Here is an 18,680-nt window from a genome sequence, read left to right as displayed (position 1 = left end):
CCAAAACAGCTTTCTTGTAAATAACTGTGTGATTTTTTTTTCTCAAAGTTGGCACTTAAATGTCAACTCTACATATATTATTGTGTATCTAGCTATTCATGCATTATGACTCGGAACAGATGTTTGACATTTGCGAGCGTGATGTGTGTGAAAGTGAAAGATAAAACGTAAGGTTAAATAAAAACGGATAACAAGTAACATATATAATGTTAATCAATGAAAATGTGTTAACAGTTTAAAATTTTTTTTCAACATTAACAGTCGTATATACTCTCATCTCTTAAACACATGCCCTAATTGTATTCTTAGATCTATGAAAGTGGCTGGTATTTATTTATAATCGCAGGTAGCCATGTTTTTGCAAGGGTCGCACTTGCTCGACCTCCAACATGGGCGTTCCTTTTTGTCGTCTGCAATGTGTCAAATGAACAGAAAATGATTGAAAACTGTTGGGTAGCCGAGTAGAAGATATTAAATTCGTGGAAATCGATGTGTCAACAAAGACGCCTTTAAAGAAATCGAGGAATGCGTTATCCGTTTTGATGAACGTAACGAATTTTCTTTTGCTATTTTTATTGACGGTGTTGCGATAACAAAAGACGTTTCTCGTGCAATTGAATACGATAATTGAATTAAAAGCACGAGAAAAAAGTGCGAGCTTGCTTCAACGGATAATCTCTTCTTCATCGAAACTTCGAAACTCTTAATTTAACGTGAAATCAATGAGGATTCCCATCGATTCAATCGTAAGGTTATGCAGTGGATTCGAGAAAAAATAAAGAACTTTTTATATGCTAATTATTTTATAGAAGCGAAAGAGAGTAGGAGAGAGAGAAAGAAAGAAGAAAAGTTTTTTCGTGGGTAGTAAACAGCGAAATATTTTAATGTGTGCCGCAAGTTCTGAGAAACTAAAATACAAGAGTTCTGTTTAAAATCAGCTGATCGGCAAAGAGAGAGTTTGTGAGATTTAATTAGGCTTTAATGAGAATATATGTGAATTATTTTGAGTATACATATATTGAAGATATTTATTACACAAGATTTTGTTCAAACAAAAATTCTAAAAAAAAAAAGAAAAACAGAAAATGTCGACGAACAATTCGGTCACAATGAGTACAAACAGAGGCGGTAATTTTCAAAATCGCAATTCCCAGAGATCTACTCTTCTGAAAGTGGTAATACTTGGAGATGGTGGTGTTGGAAAGTCCTGTCTTATGAACAGATTCGTATCGAATCATTTCGATGAACACAGTTTTCATACTATTGGAGTAGAATTTCTGAATAAAGATATTGAAATCAATGGTGAAGCGTATACATTGCAAATATGGGATACCGCCGGTCAGGAAAGATTTAAGACTCTGAGAACACCTTTCTATAGAGGCTCAGACATTTGTCTTCTGACTTATGCAGTAGATGATAGGATGAGTTTTAGAAATCTGGCGCTATGGAGATCTGAATTTCTTAAGTATGCAGATGTTCAAGAAGACTCCAGTTTTCCATTTATTGTTGTTGGTAATAAGGTAAACTATGAAACAAGCAGAATTTACATTGAGTGATCTTACTTTAGTATAAGAAGTGTTACTTTTTTTTATAGGTGGATGTTGCAGAGTCTGAAAAGCAAGTTTCCACAGAAGAAGCTCAAGCTTGGTGTTTAGAAAATGGTGGTCCTCCGTTAGTTGAAACATCAGCGAAAGATGCCACTAATGTTGAGGCAGCATTTGGGGCAGCGGTTGACGCATGGGCGAGATTAGAAGCTAGATTAGAACGGCCTTTAGTAGAAGACACTGTCGATCTTTCTAAACAGCAGTCTCCACATCGTTCGAGCTGCTGCATGCCTGTGTCCAGCACTGAGTAGGTCACAGCTTATGATTTTCATTAGTTTCTAATTTTATGTTCGTATGGAATAATGCATGATACATTTTTCTCAAGATCTTCATTTGTGACCAGTTAATTGAAATGGGTTGTAAGAAGATAAGCATATATATACAATCTTATGCGATACAATATTTTTGGAACTGTCATTTAAAGTTTCTTTACATTTGGAAGGAGTACATAATGTCACAAATTGAACTCATAGAAATGGTGTTTTTATTCTCTTTAGGATCAATAAAAACACTACACGATATATGTGTAAGATATTATTTTACTGATTTTTTATAAAATCATAGAAGGACACTTCGTGAAAATTTATTTTTAGTTAGTAAAGAAATAGAACTTACTAAAGTTAAATGTTTGATTAATTAATCTCATTTCTCAGTTTCTTTTTTCAGTTTCGTCAGAGATAGATATTTTTATAAATTATACTTAAGACATCATTTTTTCACATGTGGCATACTTTGTTTCTAGGTCTAACAAAGTAATTTGAAGAGAATGTCTTGCCTGTCTACAATATTCTATTCATTATATGGTAAACTTTCTTTATTGACACGCTGGAATTACGTCGATTGCATGTAAATGGCATATGTTCTTTCAAATTTTTTACTTAAGGCTGATTAAAATTTCCAAAGAAAGTGGTCTAATTTATAGGATATTATTAGTAATGAACAAACGATGATTTTACTGATTAAGTCTTTCTTTTCTATGAATCTTAATAAAATACTCAAGTAAAGCCACAGAGGTCGTATATGAGACAAATAATGTATTGCGCGATATATAGATAGATATATCAGGATGTCCGATAAATGATCAAACGAAAGGTGGGGGTAGATCCTGTACCAAAGTCCTGCACCATTTTTTTTTGTAACGCTTAAATAATAAAAGAGTTATTATTGAGTAAAATCTGGCCAATTAGCGCCAATCTTTAACTGGACACACGTCAGTGAGTCGCACACCTGGTAGTGGTGCGCCGCTATAACGGCGGAGCGCTCACGTAACTACACTAAAAAAATGATCCAAGACTTTTCGATTCAATTTGAGCAAATCTATCTCCACCTTTCATTTGGTCACTTACTTGTCAAACATCTTGTATATTTCCAGAATACAATCTTAAGATCTAAGATCAAGTTAAACGTCCTATCAACGCTTTGTGCAGCTCTTAATAAGCTACTAACAGTATTTTAAGTGTTTTCACACACCACTGGCTTGTGATAAAATATAATAATAAATAATAATAATACAATAATAATCATGAATTGCTTTATTAAATAAGGGATAGGCATAAGATGTAATTTTAGCTTTGCAATCTAAATTTGCCTTATCCTCGCGATACATGTCTGAGAATAGTAAAAAGTAAAATGTGTTTTTTATTTAAGCATAATCTTGCTATGGATATTCATGTGCGAATCTATATGTTAATTTGACATTTGTACAAAATGCTTTTCTGCTCTTAGAACATTTCTCATTCAACGTCTAACAATTTTTCTACGAATTAATAATGTTATGAAGGAATGAAATTTTTTACAAACAATCATCGTTGCCGCACATTTTATTCGAAAGATTTTTGATTCTTCAGAAACACAGCCTCATATATAGCATAAGAAGAAAAATATATAATAATTTTCCGACAAGATTTAAATTGTGTATAAAATATGCACATGCTGGTGCTTTTTATATATAATTAGTATATGTGAAGTATATAAATTTATAATAAAATATATAATGATAATTAAAATATTAAGTACATAAAATACTAATCATATCAAGGTGAGAGATGGCTTCATCTCATAATCATCATAATACATAAGCATCATTTACTCCAAATCTCTATACGAAAAATCTATGAATTATTTTTTAAAGGATACTGCTGCACACTTACATATACATTATTTATGAAAAAATGTATTATTTATGAAAAAAAAAATGCGCGCGCGTATTGATTGTTATTTATTATTTTTACATACTTAGTAAACAAGGCTATTTCTCATATGTACATGTGACTTATGTACAATATGTGTGTATGTATGCCTTAAGATTTTATAATTCTAGGAGACACGATTTTGCAAGGAAAAATAAATTATACTGTGCTTGTTTAAGAAATGTCATATTATACCCATTAATCAGTTATATTAACATTATCCTCTTCCTCTTTCATAACTATGGCAAAATCTTTTTTATTTGCAACAAAAAAATTGAGAAATAATAACGAGAATATGTGAAACAAGAATTTATATCATGAAGACAAAAGGGAGGAAAAGAATTATATAACTCTCGTTATTTCTTTAAATTTCTTTACATTTTTTTTCTCGTTTAAAATATTTTGTGAGATATTTTACATGAAATTGTAATGCAATCTTTATGTAATATAATGCAATACATATCAATTTGTAACGGTTTATTTTATAATGGTATGTTTTTACAATTATTTAAGATAATGTGGGCACACACACCTTTATCCCAAATATTAAAAATTTATTGATATTAGCAGGCATTCTTCCAAAATAAAACGGATAATAAAAATATAAAATTGGGAAAAAGTGTGTGCATTTGACAACATATTTGTTATACAAATCTCTTAACAATATTTACAACTTGCCACATTTATCTAAGATTCAAGCTCCTAGTTGTTCCTTATAAAATTATTTCATGATATAATGGTGAATTACTAATTATTCTAAAATCTCTTCTATTTGTATGTAGAATTTATGTAGTAATTCTGTAAAATGTTTGATTAAAGATAACTTAAAGATAAATTAATAGATTCCTTTAGATTGTTTTTTGAGGACAAAAAAAATGAATATACAAAATTAAATTATAAAACTAAAATAAATATTTATTTTTCCTGTATTCTGCTATATTTCTATATTTATTGTGTGTATTATGAATTTAGAGAAGATTAATTCTCTATATTCTTGTTTGATAAACAGAAGGCATTGCTCTTAATCTTGATATTTTTTTTTTACATTTAAACGGCTTTCCATCAAAGTACAGTTGCACTCTCACGAGTGCAATTCAGAAAAAGTAATTTAAAGCAATTTATTGAATGCTAATGACAATGTTCTGTAACATCTACGATCACAGATTTTTTCCAACCAAACAAGAAGTAACCAATAGCAGCACCTATTACTACAGCGCAGCACAACCAAACATTGTATGTCATGAAGATTAGCATCAAGAAGTATGACAGGACGATCTGCACGATGTGCAGAAATGTTTGGAATAAATGCATCCAGGACAGCATAGTCGGCCTGCACAGATTAATGTGTCTAATTACACCCGGATCCATTTAAAACTATGAAATTGAAAATTGATTTATAGATTTCAATTATTCGCAGTTTTAAAAGCCATGAAATTAGTATTAAAAGCAAAATGCAAAGTGGAAAATTTTTGTGCTGATTATTCATAATTGTATTTGCAAATTGAGTCATATATTTTCTGAAACAAAATATGTAGCTTTTCATAAATATCCTAAATAATTCAATCTTGCTAATAACTAAATTTTTAATTATTTAGGAAATGACATAATATAGAGTCATTAAATTAATAGCATTAAATTATTTAATAAAAAATAAATATTTAATATATGCATCTCAAAAATTATTTGTGCAACTCAATTTAATATATAGATACAATAATTAAATACGAGAAAGCTGATTTGAAAAAACGTTTAATTGGAAATATAAAGACACACATGAGAGTAATGGAAATAATGATAGAACAGCAGACATGCTGAAAATATTTGATAAATGGAAGTACTTTGTATTTTATATTTAAAGGATATATGAAGTCCTTCTAAAAAGATATATCATGCATGCAAGTTTTGCAATAATATGAGAACCACTTAACAAAACACTAAAAAACATAATTGTTGCTATTTACAAGCTGCATCACATCAATTAATAACGGCTATAATATTATAAAGTACAATTCAGAAAGAAAATCTTAATATCTCGTAGGATACCATTTACTTACGGTTGCTTATGGATTACTTCTCCAACCATACTAAAAAAGCACATTTAATGATTAAATTGATAATACTATCGTTTATGCATTTTAGCGATCCTGCAAAAGAATAATGCACTTTGATTTAAAAATGAGAAGATACCTGAGAAGATTACATGCTACTTGAGGCCATTTGACACTTCTTCACATACACAAACACAAATTTCTCACAATAAAATTATGAATCTTCTTGCACGAGCATGGGAGAAACAATGTTTTTTGCAGGATCACTGACAATGCTTCATCTGACAAGATGATAAGAGAGCTTACTGAACGACTCGGTTATCTTCGGCTACCACATTCTTCTCACTCGGCACCGTGACGCTCCTATATTGCAGGGCGTTGTATGTTTTCCAGAACAAGTACTCCCGGTAATATTTCAAACCCTCGTAGAGCGCGGCCATGATCACGATACCGATCATTGAGCCGATGAGACTGCCGATCGACGTGATCTTCCAGTTCTCGAACAGTACTGATTCACAGTAGCCAGTGTGAAACGTCATCTGAAGCGTGAAAAGCAAATAGTTAGCATAACATCGGATGTTGGATAAACGACTTATACCTACCAACATACCGTGCGAGCCCATGTCGCTGCACGCATTGCTCGTCGAAGCCCCGACACCGTGGTCCATCCCCGCGTGATCCATGGCCCCGTGATTCATACTCGCGTGGTCCATGCTCCCGTGGTTTACACTTCCGTGATTCATACCTTCGTGGTTCATGCTCATATGTTCCATATCCATGTGAGCCATAGGTGCATGGGATCCGTGATTCATTGTCCCATTCATCATCATGTGGCCCGCATGATCATGAGACATCTGTAAGGAAGAAAATTCTTAACTCGATATGTTTGATAAAATCCACCAAGTACGCACGCTCAACCTCTTTCGATTGAAAACTATATATGAAGGACCGAAGATAATAAGATAGATAAAAAGCTTTTTCAGATTTCGAGATTTGATCAAATCGTTTTTTTTTTGTTATGCGAAATCTTCATTATCATAATGGAATTGTGATAGATAGTAGTATTACAAATCTGAAACACGAGAATACAAAACATTTCCTTAATCCAGATCTAAAGATCGTTTTATTATCGAAAAATTTGCAAGTTTTTTTTAAATATCTATACATATTGTATGTTATATTAAAAGACATACCGAGAAAAAAGTCATTATAAATTTAATTTAACAAAAATATTTGTCACAAAATTATATTTTTTTTTTCTCAACAAAATGTACATTATGATAACATCATACTCAAATAATCTTAAAGTTAACAACGATATCTCTTGAAGTAATGAACCAAAAATATATCAGTTGAAACGCTACTTCAAATTATGCACTTTTCAAGGTAACATTATCATCTCATTAACGATTTACGATAAGATTCTTTTGTATGGAAATGCAAAAAAGGTTGGGAAAAAGTGATGGAAAAATTTTTGAATCCATTCCGAGAGTAACTCGCTAATTATTAAAAAGTTATAGGAAAATAATTTTATTTTAATTATTCTCCATGAAAAATAAACATTCGTTTAGTATTTCACAATCAAATATTTTCACAAGTTTAATTTTTATTATTGTTCGCCCTTAAAAGTATAATTATTATATAAATCAAAATATATTTTTCTCGTTTATTAAAAACTTCGAAGTAAAAATGAATATAATTTTTTTTTTATTTTCCTTATCAAAAGAAGTTGATTAATTTGTACAATGCTGCTGTCTGAAAAATATAATACACGATTTGAAGTAACCAAGATTGCAGAGATAATGCAAAATTGTTTTGTGAAAATAATTTGATTGCTTATTCGGAAATACATTTGGTAAAAGTATTTTCATCACGTATATAATCGCGTAATGTGTGTCTTGTATCATTAAGACAGATAAGATATCTTTGCACTCGCACTCGATCACATATACATATACACATACACTCTATATATATATATACATACGATTTATGCAATAAAATATATATACATATATATAGTGCTTAATTATTATAATTCACAATTCTAATGATAGATTCGATAAATCTGTGATCGATTTTTTCATCTTAGTAAAAATATAACGTTTTCGAATTATAAACGATTAAAAATGAAGCATTTCTCGTGAAATAAGCTTCAATAAATTAAATACTTTAATTGAAATTTTAATTCAAGACTTATTTACAAATAAATGATGTAAATTAAAAAAAAAATTGCAACAGATGATGACCTTGTTCGATTAGAAATTGGTCAGAAAATCTGTCATTAAAATTTAGATCATAAATTTCGGAAAAAATTCAAATCTGTAGAAATTTTAAATTCAGAAAGATAAAAAAAAATAATGAAGTATGGTTAAACGAGGAAAGATGATAATACACGAATATGCCAAAATATAACGGTAAATTTATCAGGATGTACATATATATCGATGAATGTTGTTCCGAACTGTAACGACATCGATAAAAAGTGTACATAAAATATCTCGATACTTCGGAATCTTATCGATCGATTAAACCTTGCACGATACATGATCATTTAAAAGAATTATCACCGTGTATTTACAAACAAATCAGCAACCGAGCTCGAGTTACAACGATAAAGAATTAAAAATAAATAATAATCTAATAAAGGGTAAATTGCTGAAAGACGGTTTTAATGACAAGGAGAAAAATAAATAATCCGCTCTCTCTTCTTTCTGTCTCGCGCATTATAATTTATATAATTTTTTAGTCAGTTTAAAATTTTGAGTACATAAGTAAATGGAAAAGTGCGCCAATTGTTGTATTGATCGTCAAATATAAAGAAAAATTATTTTTCATATACGTGTAGCATCGGGATCTAAAGTTTCTATAAAGATCGCGGTATCAAGTAAATGACTTTTCTTTTCTATTTTCCTGTTTCGCATCGCGTTCTGAGGAGAAAACTCCGAAGCAGCAGATAAAAACGCGCTGAAGAATGCGTTTGAATACGCGCATTCGACTGCACAGGCTATTATTGCATATTACTTGGCTCAAACAAGCGCCATTGTTTCAATCTTTCAACAAAATTAAACACCTCGATGAAAGCTACAAACGCAATCGTCATACCAATCATCGCATCATTCATTTTTTTATCGGCTATCTCATTCAGGTAGTGTTAGCTATCTCGGTTCAAAATTGCGTAATATTATAGAAATATCAATAATTATCTTGTATCCAGTCCCGTTCAACATTTCGCTAAGTGTTTCATAAAAAAATCCCAGAGCCCGATTAAAAAATGAAATAACTGTTGCTGGTCAAGATATTCCGGTTGATAAAAATGATTCGTCATTATCTAGTAGCGGTTTAACCATAAAAACCGCGTACGTGATTAAAACTCATGACAGAGAGAAACTCCTTTAAAAAAGAAGAAAAAAACAGAAACAAAAAACAGGAAGCGTGGACGATCCAGAAGAAATAGCACGGAAAAAGTAGTAAGGATAAAATACCCGGAAAAAAGGAACAGAAATATTACAAACAAAAAGCAATAAAATAGAATAATAAACTCAATATTTAATACTCAATAATAAACTCATATTTTAGAAATCTGCATATAATTTCAAAAATATATTCTCTAGAGAATATATTTAAAGTAGTCTAGTCAATACGTACTCTAGTCAATTGCGAAATTTTAAAACACGACAGAAATCCTTAAAATGATAGATAACTGATTTTTCGAATCGATTTTGTAATGTTAAATATTCTTAACAAAAACATTGAGCGATAGTTTTCAAGTTATAAACAACAAAAAATGGAAAACTTTTCGAAAAGTTAGCTTTGGAAATGAAAATCGATAAAATCTCATTTTAGTTTAATTATAAATGTTCAATTTATTTTAACAATATTAATTTAAGAATTATTTAATAACGATATTTAATATTGCAAATTGAAAATCTATGAGAGGAAAGGAATAAGTGATGACCTCACTCGATATTTTCGCTAAATCGATTGAAACAAATTGATTGAAAACGGGCAATGGAAGTTAGAACGCTCTGTATATGATATTAAGCGTGAAAAATATAGCAAAATTTTCGTTACAAACTAATTAAATTTTCAAATTTTGACTAAAATATACTTCATGAGAAAATATTAAAAATTGAAATCTCTGAAATACAGAATCCTTAAACCTTTATTTGCTGTTTTATGCTTATTGAATATGAAAAAAATTAATGCATCGATCGAGATAAACTATTCTATATAATAAATTACGCGTTCTGACACCAATACCAATCGACAATATGCTGTAGGAATGTTTAATATCGAAATACCAGAACATGCCGAAGGAAAGCGCGCGTTATAACTTCTGGAAATAAAAATCCCAATTATCGATCAACTGGAATCGTTCGTGGACTGAATTAGAGTGAACGTTCGTATAAATTCTCATGAGAAATTTTCGACCGCGAAAGCAATACGAAAGTACCCGAGATCATTGTAGCGTGTCGATATGTCGATGTCACGTGTAACAGAATTTCATTACAAGGAACTCGGATCTTAAAATCGATTTTCATCCATTTATGATCTCTTTGATTAATTTAGTTGTCGAGTTTTCTTTTTTTTTTTAACAGAAAAAATTCTATTTGTCACATTCTTCTGAAATAATCAACATCAAATATTTTGCAAATAAAATATAAATTAAAATTGCGAAAAAATAATTAATCGAAAATTAGAGAATAAAGTTCCGTCGTATTTTAATTTGTGCCTCTAAAGTGTGTGTTTAATTAGCGAAAAACATATATTTAAAGGTTTGCAATTTAAACATTATTAATCTGCAATATTTTAAAAGAAAATTCTCATATGAAGGACCTTCTCTAATAACTGAAAGAAAAAAATACAAAGAATTCAAAATATTTCCATTATAAACGATTGCTAAAAAGTCTTAGTACGAGTGCTAACAGTATCGTGCAGATATGCGCCTAAAACTATATGAAATCTCATTGTAGTAAACACTTCTTTGACACAATTCGAAATTGTTAACATTCTATACAATTTTATTTCTCAAATAATATATTAGCAGATATGTTTATAAAACTTGAGAAGTCTATATAAACTCGACTTTAAAATTTAACTTTCAATTTTCGTTTATAAAAAAATATACATGAAAAAGATTTTATTTAATTTTACGAAAAACGTACATTTTAACATTGCTCAAAAATTATGCGAAAGAGATTTTGCGAAAAATAAAAATTTATGATCGATAGAAAGAAAAGTGTCAAACGCGATTAATTACATAATATCGTAATCACCGTGTGATACATATTAAAATAACATGTTCACGATGGAAATTTTTTGCGTAACTCTCTTTCGTTCTCATATCTTCACCATAAACTAAGCTATCGGTCCGATGATGCAAATTCTCGGCCGAGGGTTGACGATATTGGCTCCAATTGGATCAATGACGGTAAATCACGATTAATTAGCGCGTTCAACCGAGGGATGTGGAGAAGAAGCGTAAATATCCGCTGCTGATCTGAGTAAGCAAACAGCAAGCGCAACCTGATAATAAGTATCAACTTTCACGTCGTGAAAGTGAACGCTCCGTAGTGTTCTACCTCTTTCTGTCCTCGTGATTTAGGCAAAATGCGAGGAATTGGAGCGGAAATTCCTAATAAACTATATTCATTTTTTATATAATTGAAGATATCTTTGTCGTAACTGTAACATATGTTACATCGAGGAAAGATTCGCCAGATGATGCGTCCGTGAGAGAACTTGCTTCACAGCTCACAGCTGTCATTAAGTAACTGTGTGACTCCCCGTTCCTTTCTAAATCACTTCATGTCTCTATAAGTTGCGCTACAGATAGAAGGAGAGTACGATTATAAAATGACAATCCTTTCTATAGACAATATTTAAATGTTCTACACGAGGATCTTCAGGATCATTAGTTTAAGGATATAAAGAAATTTCAAACCGTAAATAAATTTCTTTAGTATCTACCCGATCTTTTTTCAGGATTTAGAAAATACGCGCATTTTAAAAATTACGAGAATTTTGTTTACAGGAGTAAAGGCCATTTGAAATCTATTTCCGCGATAAAAACCTCGTTCAAGAAAAGGGAGAAAGAAAATTTCTTAAAAATGCGCGAAATCAGAAAAGATAAGAATGCGAAGTATTCGCGATTGCTCTCCTTCTGTAATTAATCAACGGAGAGAATCATTCTCTCGGTAAAATGGAACGGAACAGAAATATACGCGCGACTGAAAGCGGAAACAATTGGGGAAAAAATTACGTCACACGTGTATGAGAGGGCCGAGAGGATTCGCGCTGGCGAAAGGAACTGCCAAAAATTATCAAAAGTCACTTACCTTTGCGAGCAAGGTTATGTCACCCTGTGCGACAATCGGCGACGGAGGTCAAAGTCAGGTCGAGCAACGACAGTAGAATGAGGCAATTCTTCTCGCACACGCCTGACAGTCCGATTTCCCTCCGCTCCTTTTTCCCTACTGTTTAAACGCTGCTGACACGCTCCTGTCGAATCCATTAATAAACCACAGATGATATAGGAAAATATAGATAGCTAGCTCCCCATTTAGCTCTAGAATAGTGTTTTAAGCGCCATCTAGAGGAATATATGCCGCATTCAGCGTCATTAATGGCCGAGAAAATCACTCAATAGCAATCGAACGTGATTGATTACTTACTTTTAGAACCAATAAATCAATTTCGAGTGTTGACAAGATGACAAGTTAACGGTGTTGTGTCTCCTGAACACATCCAATGTCTTGAACTTATCTATAATCTCTAATACAGATAATAATAATTATAATTTATAGGACTCTTCGAAGAGCGTCGTGCTATTCAATGTTTTTAATGACATTTATCATATGTGCCATCCCCACTCCTATGTTCATCTCGCTAGGGAAATTCAAGATACATCACACAATGCTATGCTAGTTGAAAATATAAGTAAAGGGTGAGAGATTCTGAAAATTCCCTATTCGTTAGCCAATCATCGCATCCGACAATGTTGACAAACGTTAAATGAAATCGCAGTCGACTCTCGATTATCGACTACGCCGAGATCATAGGATCACACGCGCGCATTTACGCGCATGTGTATCCGTCATGCATAGACATAATATATCTAGACCGAGTGTTGAGAAGTGAGGATTAAGATGCACGTAGAAAAGGACTTCGTTCTTTCTCTCTCGTGCGTAGCATAGCCAAAGAGAGGGCTACGTGCGAGCGAGAGAGAACTCAAGGGGTAAGAGTGAAACAGAGAAACACGAAACAGAGTGTATCCTTTTCTACATAACCTTTACCCCCACTCCCTAAATAAAGGCAAATGCTCGGTCTAGATATACTATGTCTATGCCGTCATGTTTACAAACTTCGTCGTTACGTCATACGGTGATACGCGCGGAGCGAAAGAACGAACGAGAAATCGAGAGTTTTGAACGACTACCTCTGTGTTGATTGTTGACGGATTCTTGCCACGTTATCGTGATGTCAATTAGGCCGCTTTGGCCTGATTTACGGCCGCGAGCGACCGATCCACTGTGGTTCAACGCTGATCGACCGTGCGACGACGAGACCGAGGTCGCCGCTCTCGAAGCGGAGCACCAGGCCTGGGTAAGAAGAGAATAGATAAGTAATAATAATATAAAAGACCTCGCTATATACACATTTCACGTTTTTTTCAGAGAGATCATGTGCGGGTGCAAGGATACGAGCACATCCCGATCGGGAAGACAGTGAGCGACGTAAGTTAACTTAACCTAACTTATTGATTTAACTGTCACTGATCAATGTTAATTATACGTTATTTTTACAACCGTTTTATTTATATTTATTGATAATGTATATTAATTCTAATGTCTCTATCCTATTGGATATATTTTTTTTTTTAATTTTTATCATGTATATACAGGATGTCCGAAAATTCGCGCAACATCTTTTAAAGGTAGAGGGTGTTATTCTGAACAGAAAAGCCCTGTACCATTTTTTTCTATAACGCTTAATAAAAGAGTTATTATTGAGTGAAGTCTGGCCTATCATCGCCGATCTTCAGCCGGGCGCATGTCAGTGAGCCGTCAAACATCTGAGCGCTCACGCACACTACCAGGCGCGCGGCTCACCGACCGTGCGTCCAGCTAAAGATCGGCGATGATAGGTCAGACTTCACTCAATAATAATTTTTTTATTAAGCGTTATAGAAAAAAATGGTACAGGACACACTTTCCTGTTCAGAATAACACCCTCTACCTTTCTTTAAAGGATGTTGCGCGAATTTTCGGACACCCTGTATAATTTGTATTTCAGTAATTTTGTGTTTTGATCTCATTAAATTTGAATAAAATTATTTAGTACATTTCGTATAATTTTTGGGTAATGAATACAGGAGAGATAAATTAATATACATTATAGCTCAAGAAAGACTGCTGTTAAGCTTTCTCCATTTTCTATTTATTTTTTTACACTTTTTAAATATTTTTATTGTTAGACACATAATGGATATTATACATATATTTAGTAAATAAATATTATGGAAAAATCAGTGCCATAGAATATAAAATATAGACATTGAAGTACAAAAATAGAAATGCAAGAATCAATTTTTTTCCACTAATTCCTGAATCTTTTACGAATTAAAATCTCAAGATTATCTCCTTGGAGATTGTCTATAGTTTTATAAAAAAAATTCTTTTTAGAATTGAGATTTTTAATTTTATAAATAAATTGTTCTTTAGTTGAGATTACAAATTCACAAAACATTAAGATTATAAAATGAGCAAAGAAATATTGAGAGAAACAATTCTAGCAATAGAACTTTTTTTTTATTAAAGAAAAAGAAAAGAAGTATAAACTGTATATAATTGAATTTTAACTGTTATATCTTGGTAAATTGCGCCATCATGCGACTTTAACCTGCACGTAGTTGCTATATGGAGCTTATATTTTTATCATCAGTAGAAATTCTGATACTACCGTCGGTATTGTTTTAATACAGTCGAGATTATAGCTACATTATAATTAAATTTTTAATTGTGATAATAATTAGAAATATATACAGATTTTGTGACCTAACGAAATTAAAAGAATTAACAAAGGCACACTCGATATTCTTATTGTCTCTGCCTTTCAATTTATGCTATATATATATATACACTATATATACACACACATACACATATCACATAGCACACACACACACATACACACAAATATTTCTAGGTCGGACGCATCATATATCATGATCTGTTGATTAAAAAAATCCAACATTTGCATTTTCTATATTAGATATAATTTCGTAAACTAAAATTTCGTTATTATTATTATTATTATTATTATTATTATTATTATTATTTATTGTTATTTATTTTTTAAGCTTTTACATGTGTAATACTTGAAGAGATGTCAAATTGTCGAACATAGTTCTAAGTTATGATACACGGGTATCTACGGATATTTATATTTGATGCATTTGACCTGCCTGAATTTAAATGTATTAATATGATGCAGAGTGCATATTAATATATATATATATATATATATATATATATATATATATATATATATATATATTGATTTTCCGGCGCGAATGAAAAATCTAGTTCAGAGGATCAGAAGGCGAAGAAGAGGAAGAGGAGGAGGAGGAAGGCGAGGGCGAAGAGGAAGACGAATCGGATACTCACGAGGAGGAGGAGGAGGAGCTCGATGAGATTGACATGGAAGTCAGTTATTCCCATCATCCGCAGAGGTCTAGCCCAACGGATACGGTGACCGCTCCCGTGTCCATTAGAATGGTCAATGCATCGAACTTGACTCGTTATTCCTAATTTTCGCGTCTCAAATGTACATTGATTAATTACTTGATCATTTAATCTCGCGTAATTATATGTACAGCAACTTTATAATCATTCTATTTCCAATTCTATCATAAATTATTTATTAAAGTCACGTATTAAAATCACGTCGATCGATAACGCGAATAAAGATCTAGCACTCCTTCCTTTTTTTATTTTCTCTCTTTTTTCTTTTTCTCTTTTTCCTCGAGACGACAAGGAAACATTGTATTTCTCAGAATCCATTTTTATTATGAAGAAGCTCGTCGAGTCCGTCGTTCGACATTCCGAAATCGAAACTCCTGCTTGCTCGCTTGCGCTTAGTCTTAGGTCAAGAACCTGACGTGCGACTATAAGCCGACGTCGATTCTAAGCGGTGCAAATTCCATCGTGACGTTGGAAATTGCACGACCAGCGAATTCGACGTTCGCGGCAGACATCCGGAGGCGTCTCTTCGCGGACCGAGGCATCCTCTCTTCTAAGCCCAAGAAACGGTGTCGACGAAGTATTACCGCGGACAGTAATGTCTTCATTCCTTCTATACGTCGAGAGCCTCTTTCGAGAGGAGAGGAGCGACTCGCGCTTCGTCCGGAGCGGTCGAACAAAAGCACTTGTCTTTTTCCTTTTCCTTCGCGGTCCCGCGGTCTTTCCTTCTCTTTCTATCTTTCTCTTTCTTCGAAACGGACCGGCAAAGTCGCCTCGTTCACTCATTCTCTCTCTCCCTCTCTTTCTCTTTTTGGCGAAGAGCTGTGGAATCGCGTCGTGCTCGACCGGGACACTCTCAGTACGCTCCCTGTATACCCACCTATACTAGGTGTAAGTATACGCGAGAATGTATTATATACCTTTATACAAGGTGTCCAGAAATACTCGCTTAAAGGCATTGTAATATAATAAGTTTTATAATCCGCGAATAACAATTCTTTTTTTCTTTTAATATAGAAGTTTAAATTTTGGTTAATTATAATTTATAGTTGAACAATAGAATGATGACTTCATCAACTGTTTGTACATTTCACGCTAAAAAAAAGAAAACAATTATTCATGCGATTTGTGCAAACGAACTGTTTTAAATATATGATTGATATTTTGGTTATTTAATTTTTCATCATTTTTGATGCTCCGGTATTTTTAAGTACAAACCTCTGCGTAGGCATATATATACATTATTATTATACATAGTTTTATATATATATGTGTGTGTGTGTGTGTGTGTACAAATTTTTGTATCAAAAAATATACATGCATTTTTATATACATATATATGTGTACATACAATATATACATACACAACGCGCCAACTCTCCCAGCGTGTAACTGAAGTAAAGCCAGGTTGGTGCCCCCGCTAGGGTGAACGAACGGGTACGCTCAGGCAAAAGCGAACCCGTGTGCCTCCTCCTCCACCACCATCGCCACCTCCTTCTCCACTAGCAACAACGTTCTCCTCTTCCTCCCCGTTAAACGGAGATCGTCACCGCGGACTCTCGCGAGACGAGAAAAAAATGCGAAAATTGCTCGCCCGCAATAAGAATTTTGCATTGAAGTCTCGCGATCTACGGCACATCGATCATCGTGCGTTATACGCGTTTGCATATTAAATTATTGAAGTAGTATAGCGATACTACTATATTCGGCATGCCAACGTGCGATAAAGTCTCGCGCCAGTAATTCAAATAATCCAACATGATCGCATATCGCGCTATGATATACGTTTCTATGAATCCTATACGTATAATAAAATTTGATTACCTTGCTTAATTTGTTTATTATCGCATCTTTACGTCCGCATTATCTCAGGTAATCGAGAAATTCGTGCACTCTTAGATATACAGCTAATGATATTTAAAGTACTTTTGAAAAATTAAAGCATTAATCGAATAAGTGCAATATATTTCAGACACACGTTATATTATTGCAGATTATTAAATATTATTTTCTAAAATCATTTTTATACATATACGAATCTTTTTTCTCTCGTTTTGTTTTGTCAGTTAATATTTAAAATTTTCTTCCATGATTTTGATCAATCTTTGATATGATTTGAGTGCATACTCTGAAAATCCATATTGATAAAATTATATGTATATGATTTTAAATGAGAATTATGAATTTTCTATTGTTTAATCTGTGATAGCATATACTGTTTTTTGACAATTGTGGATTTCTTTCGGAATTAAATGCGATGAACTGTAAGAACATTTTGCAATTGCTGCACGTGAGACTAATCATTTTCGTAATTTTTTGTTGATCGAAATTGTTCTTTTATCTACACGATATCGATTTTCAATAGTTTTGGGGAAATATCCTAATATCCATTATAAGATAATGATTGAAAAACGTATGCCGTTTCGTACATTTTTTTCAAACAGTTATATAACATCATGATTATTGATGTTAGCGAAGTATGAATCAGAAAAGATGAATGATAGATTTTTTGTTTCGTTTTAAATTAATTTGTGAATTCAATATAAAAATTTATAAGTATTATTATATATAAGTACTGAAAATATATTTATGTAGTTATAATAACTATGTAGAATATAATAGTTATATATTTTATTTGAATATATATATATATATATATATATATATATATATATATATATATATATTTAAATAAAATATGTGCCTACTACATTCTACATAGTTATTATAACTATATTTGTTATATTCATTTCATATATTATATATATATATATATTATATATATATATATATATATATATATTTATTTATTATTACATATATATATTTATTATATTCATTTTTAAATTAGATTTATTTAAACGAAATGTATTTTTGCATTTTATTAATTGTAAAAAAACAAACTTTACACTTGTCTTGCGTGTGTATATTTTGAGCAGTGTTCAATAATATTTAATAAATAATTTAATATTGTTTAATATTAATTAAATTAATATTAATTAATATTGTTGAATATTAATTTAATTTATTCCATCATTCGCAATCGAAGAGTTTGATAAGAATCTATCTTAATTATTTTTAGCATAAAAAAAA

The 18,680-nt window shown here is 31.9% G+C and overlaps 4 protein-coding genes across 7 annotated transcripts in view; 2 read left to right on the top strand and 2 right to left on the bottom strand.

Annotated features, from left to right (window-relative positions):
* Window positions 1–18,680, bottom strand: part of LOC126849089 (pseudouridylate synthase TRUB2, mitochondrial) — a 54,573-nt gene that overhangs the window by 1,905 nt on the left and 33,988 nt on the right. The gene's annotated exons all lie outside the window — the stretch shown is intronic.
* Window positions 100–3,975, top strand: LOC126849097 (ras-related protein Rab-9A). Of its 3 annotated transcripts, XR_007687350.1 has the most exons (5): window positions 123–167; window positions 347–1,520; window positions 1,595–1,851; window positions 1,930–2,130; window positions 2,347–3,975. XR_007687350.1 is itself a non-coding variant. In XM_050590649.1 (3 exons), the coding sequence occupies exons 1-3, from the start codon at window positions 1,086–1,088 to the stop codon at window positions 2,363–2,365; spliced, it is 711 nt and encodes a 236-aa protein (XP_050446606.1). In that variant the 5' UTR covers window positions 100–1,085; the 3' UTR covers window positions 2,366–3,975. The 3 variants fall into 3 exon arrangements, 1 of the variants encoding a protein (XP_050446606.1); XR_007687349.1 differs by having other exon boundaries at window positions 101–1,520; XM_050590649.1 differs by lacking the exon at window positions 1,930–2,130 and having other exon boundaries at window positions 100–1,520.
* On the bottom strand, window positions 4,256–12,374 carry LOC126849095 (high affinity copper uptake protein 1). 2 transcript variants are annotated; one of them, XM_050590645.1, is made up of 5 exons: window positions 12,183–12,374; window positions 6,444–6,695; window positions 6,148–6,380; window positions 5,848–5,877; window positions 4,256–5,123 (listed from the first exon to the last, which is right to left on the bottom strand). In XM_050590645.1, exons 2-5 carry the CDS (start codon window positions 6,693–6,695, stop codon window positions 4,922–4,924), a joined length of 717 nt encoding a protein of 238 aa, XP_050446602.1. In that variant the 5' UTR covers window positions 12,183–12,374; the 3' UTR covers window positions 4,256–4,921. The 2 variants fall into 2 exon arrangements, with proteins under 2 accessions (XP_050446602.1, XP_050446603.1); XM_050590646.1 differs by lacking the exon at window positions 5,848–5,877.
* Window positions 12,958–17,420, top strand: LOC126849104 (anaphase-promoting complex subunit 15-like). The gene is made up of 4 exons (XM_050590664.1): window positions 12,958–13,081; window positions 13,176–13,449; window positions 13,521–13,580; window positions 15,432–17,420. The coding sequence occupies exons 2-4, from the start codon at window positions 13,324–13,326 to the stop codon at window positions 15,654–15,656; spliced, it is 411 nt and encodes a 136-aa protein (XP_050446621.1). The 5' UTR covers window positions 12,958–13,081; window positions 13,176–13,323; the 3' UTR covers window positions 15,657–17,420.

Source organism: Cataglyphis hispanica, chromosome 4, assembly GCF_021464435.1.
Source record: "Cataglyphis hispanica isolate Lineage 1 chromosome 4, ULB_Chis1_1.0, whole genome shotgun sequence".
Taxonomy (NCBI): Eukaryota; Metazoa; Arthropoda; class Insecta; order Hymenoptera; family Formicidae; genus Cataglyphis; species Cataglyphis hispanica.
The sequence above is the reverse complement of the archived record's forward strand: the minus strand, read 5'-3'. Positions and strand labels throughout refer to the sequence as shown.

Excerpts from the sequence above, each read along its gene's own strand:
- LOC126849097 (XM_050590649.1), top strand. The coding sequence starts at position 1,086 with ATGTCGACGAACAATTCGGTCACAATGAGTACAAACAGAGGCGGTAAT. Across the intron at positions 1,521-1,594 it reads TTATTGTTGTTGGTAATAAG|GTGGATGTTGCAGAGTCTGA; the intron begins GTAAACTATGAA and ends TTTTTTTTATAG.
- LOC126849104 (XM_050590664.1), top strand. The coding sequence starts at position 13,324 with ATGTCAATTAGGCCGCTTTGGCCTGATTTACGGCCGCGAGCGACCGAT. Across the intron at positions 13,450-13,520 it reads AAGCGGAGCACCAGGCCTGG|AGAGATCATGTGCGGGTGCA; the intron begins GTAAGAAGAGAA and ends CGTTTTTTTCAG. Across the intron at positions 13,581-15,431 it reads TCGGGAAGACAGTGAGCGAC|TTCAGAGGATCAGAAGGCGA; the intron begins GTAAGTTAACTT and ends TGAAAAATCTAG.
- LOC126849095 (XM_050590645.1), bottom strand. The coding sequence starts at position 6,695 with ATGTCTCATGATCATGCGGGCCACATGATGATGAATGGGACAATGAAT. Across the intron at positions 6,381-6,443 it reads TGGGCTCGCACGGTATGTTG|ATGACGTTTCACACTGGCTA; the intron begins GTAGGTATAAGT and ends TTCACGCTTCAG. Across the intron at positions 5,124-5,847 it reads GAAGTAATCCATAAGCAACC|GCCGACTATGCTGTCCTGGA; the intron begins GTAAGTAAATGG and ends TAATCTGTGCAG.